Here is a 929-nt window from a genome sequence, read left to right as displayed (position 1 = left end):
ATGGCCGCATACTACCAAGAAGTCCACTGGTTGGAGGACAAGTTTGATGTCCTCGAGCTCAATCACATCCTAAGGTGCCTCAATGAGGCGGTCGACGTGCTTGCGAAAGCAGCATCCGGCCAAGAGCCGGTGCCAACAGGCGTCTTCACCAGTGACCAGCATAAGCCCTTGGTTCACTACGAGGGGTCAGAACAAGGTAGTGATGGTCCGTCCAATCCAAGCCCAAGGGCTGACCAACCATTGGCTCGATCTGGCACCGAAGTCATGGAACTCGAAGAGGACCCAGTGATAGAGTCCAACCCTCTAGTCGACTGGAGGATGCTCTACCTCGACTACCTCCTCTATGATGCGCTACCGATGGACAAGATGGATCCTTAATAGCTCGCACGTCATGCCAAGTACTTTGTTCTTGTGGAGGGTGAACTTTACAAGCGAAGCTATGCCGGGATCTTGCAGCGTTGCATCCCCATCGAACAGGGAAGAGTTTGCTGAGAGATATCCACGGTGGGGTCTTCAGTCACCACATCGTGCCTAGAACCCTGGTCAGAAGTGTGTTCTAATAGGGCTTCTACTGGCCCACCGCTATAGCCGACATCGAGCAGATCGTGCGCACCTACGAAGGGTGACAGTACTATGCTCGGTGGATTCACCTACTGGTCCAAGCACTCCAAATGATCCCTATCACATTGCCATTCACAGTCTAGGGGCTCGATCTAGTTAGACCTCTCAAGAGGGCACCCGAAGGCTACACCCACTTGCTTGTCACCATAGACAAGTTTACAAAGTGGATAGAAGCTCGACCAATCTCCACGATCAAGTCCGAGCAAGCCGTGTTGTTCTTCCTTGACATTGTCCATTACTTTGGAGTCCCAAACCCCATCATCACAGACAATGGCATGCAGTTCACTGAAAAGAAGTTCCGTTGATTC

The 929-nt window shown here is 51.9% G+C and overlaps 1 protein-coding gene across 1 annotated transcript; it reads left to right on the top strand.

Annotated features, from left to right (window-relative positions):
* LOC136536986 (uncharacterized) lies at positions 1–378 on the top strand. The gene has a single exon (XM_066529099.1). The coding sequence runs from the start codon at positions 1–3 to the stop codon at positions 376–378; it is 378 nt and encodes a 125-aa protein (XP_066385196.1).
* The last annotated feature ends 551 nt before the right edge of the window (positions 379–929 follow it).

The sequence above is a fragment of the Miscanthus floridulus genome, chromosome 2 (assembly GCF_019320115.1).
Source record: "Miscanthus floridulus cultivar M001 chromosome 2, ASM1932011v1, whole genome shotgun sequence".
NCBI classification, from domain to species: domain Eukaryota; kingdom Viridiplantae; phylum Streptophyta; class Magnoliopsida; order Poales; family Poaceae; genus Miscanthus; species Miscanthus floridulus.
Note: the sequence above shows the minus strand (reverse complement) of the source record. Positions and strands in the feature narration are given on the sequence as shown.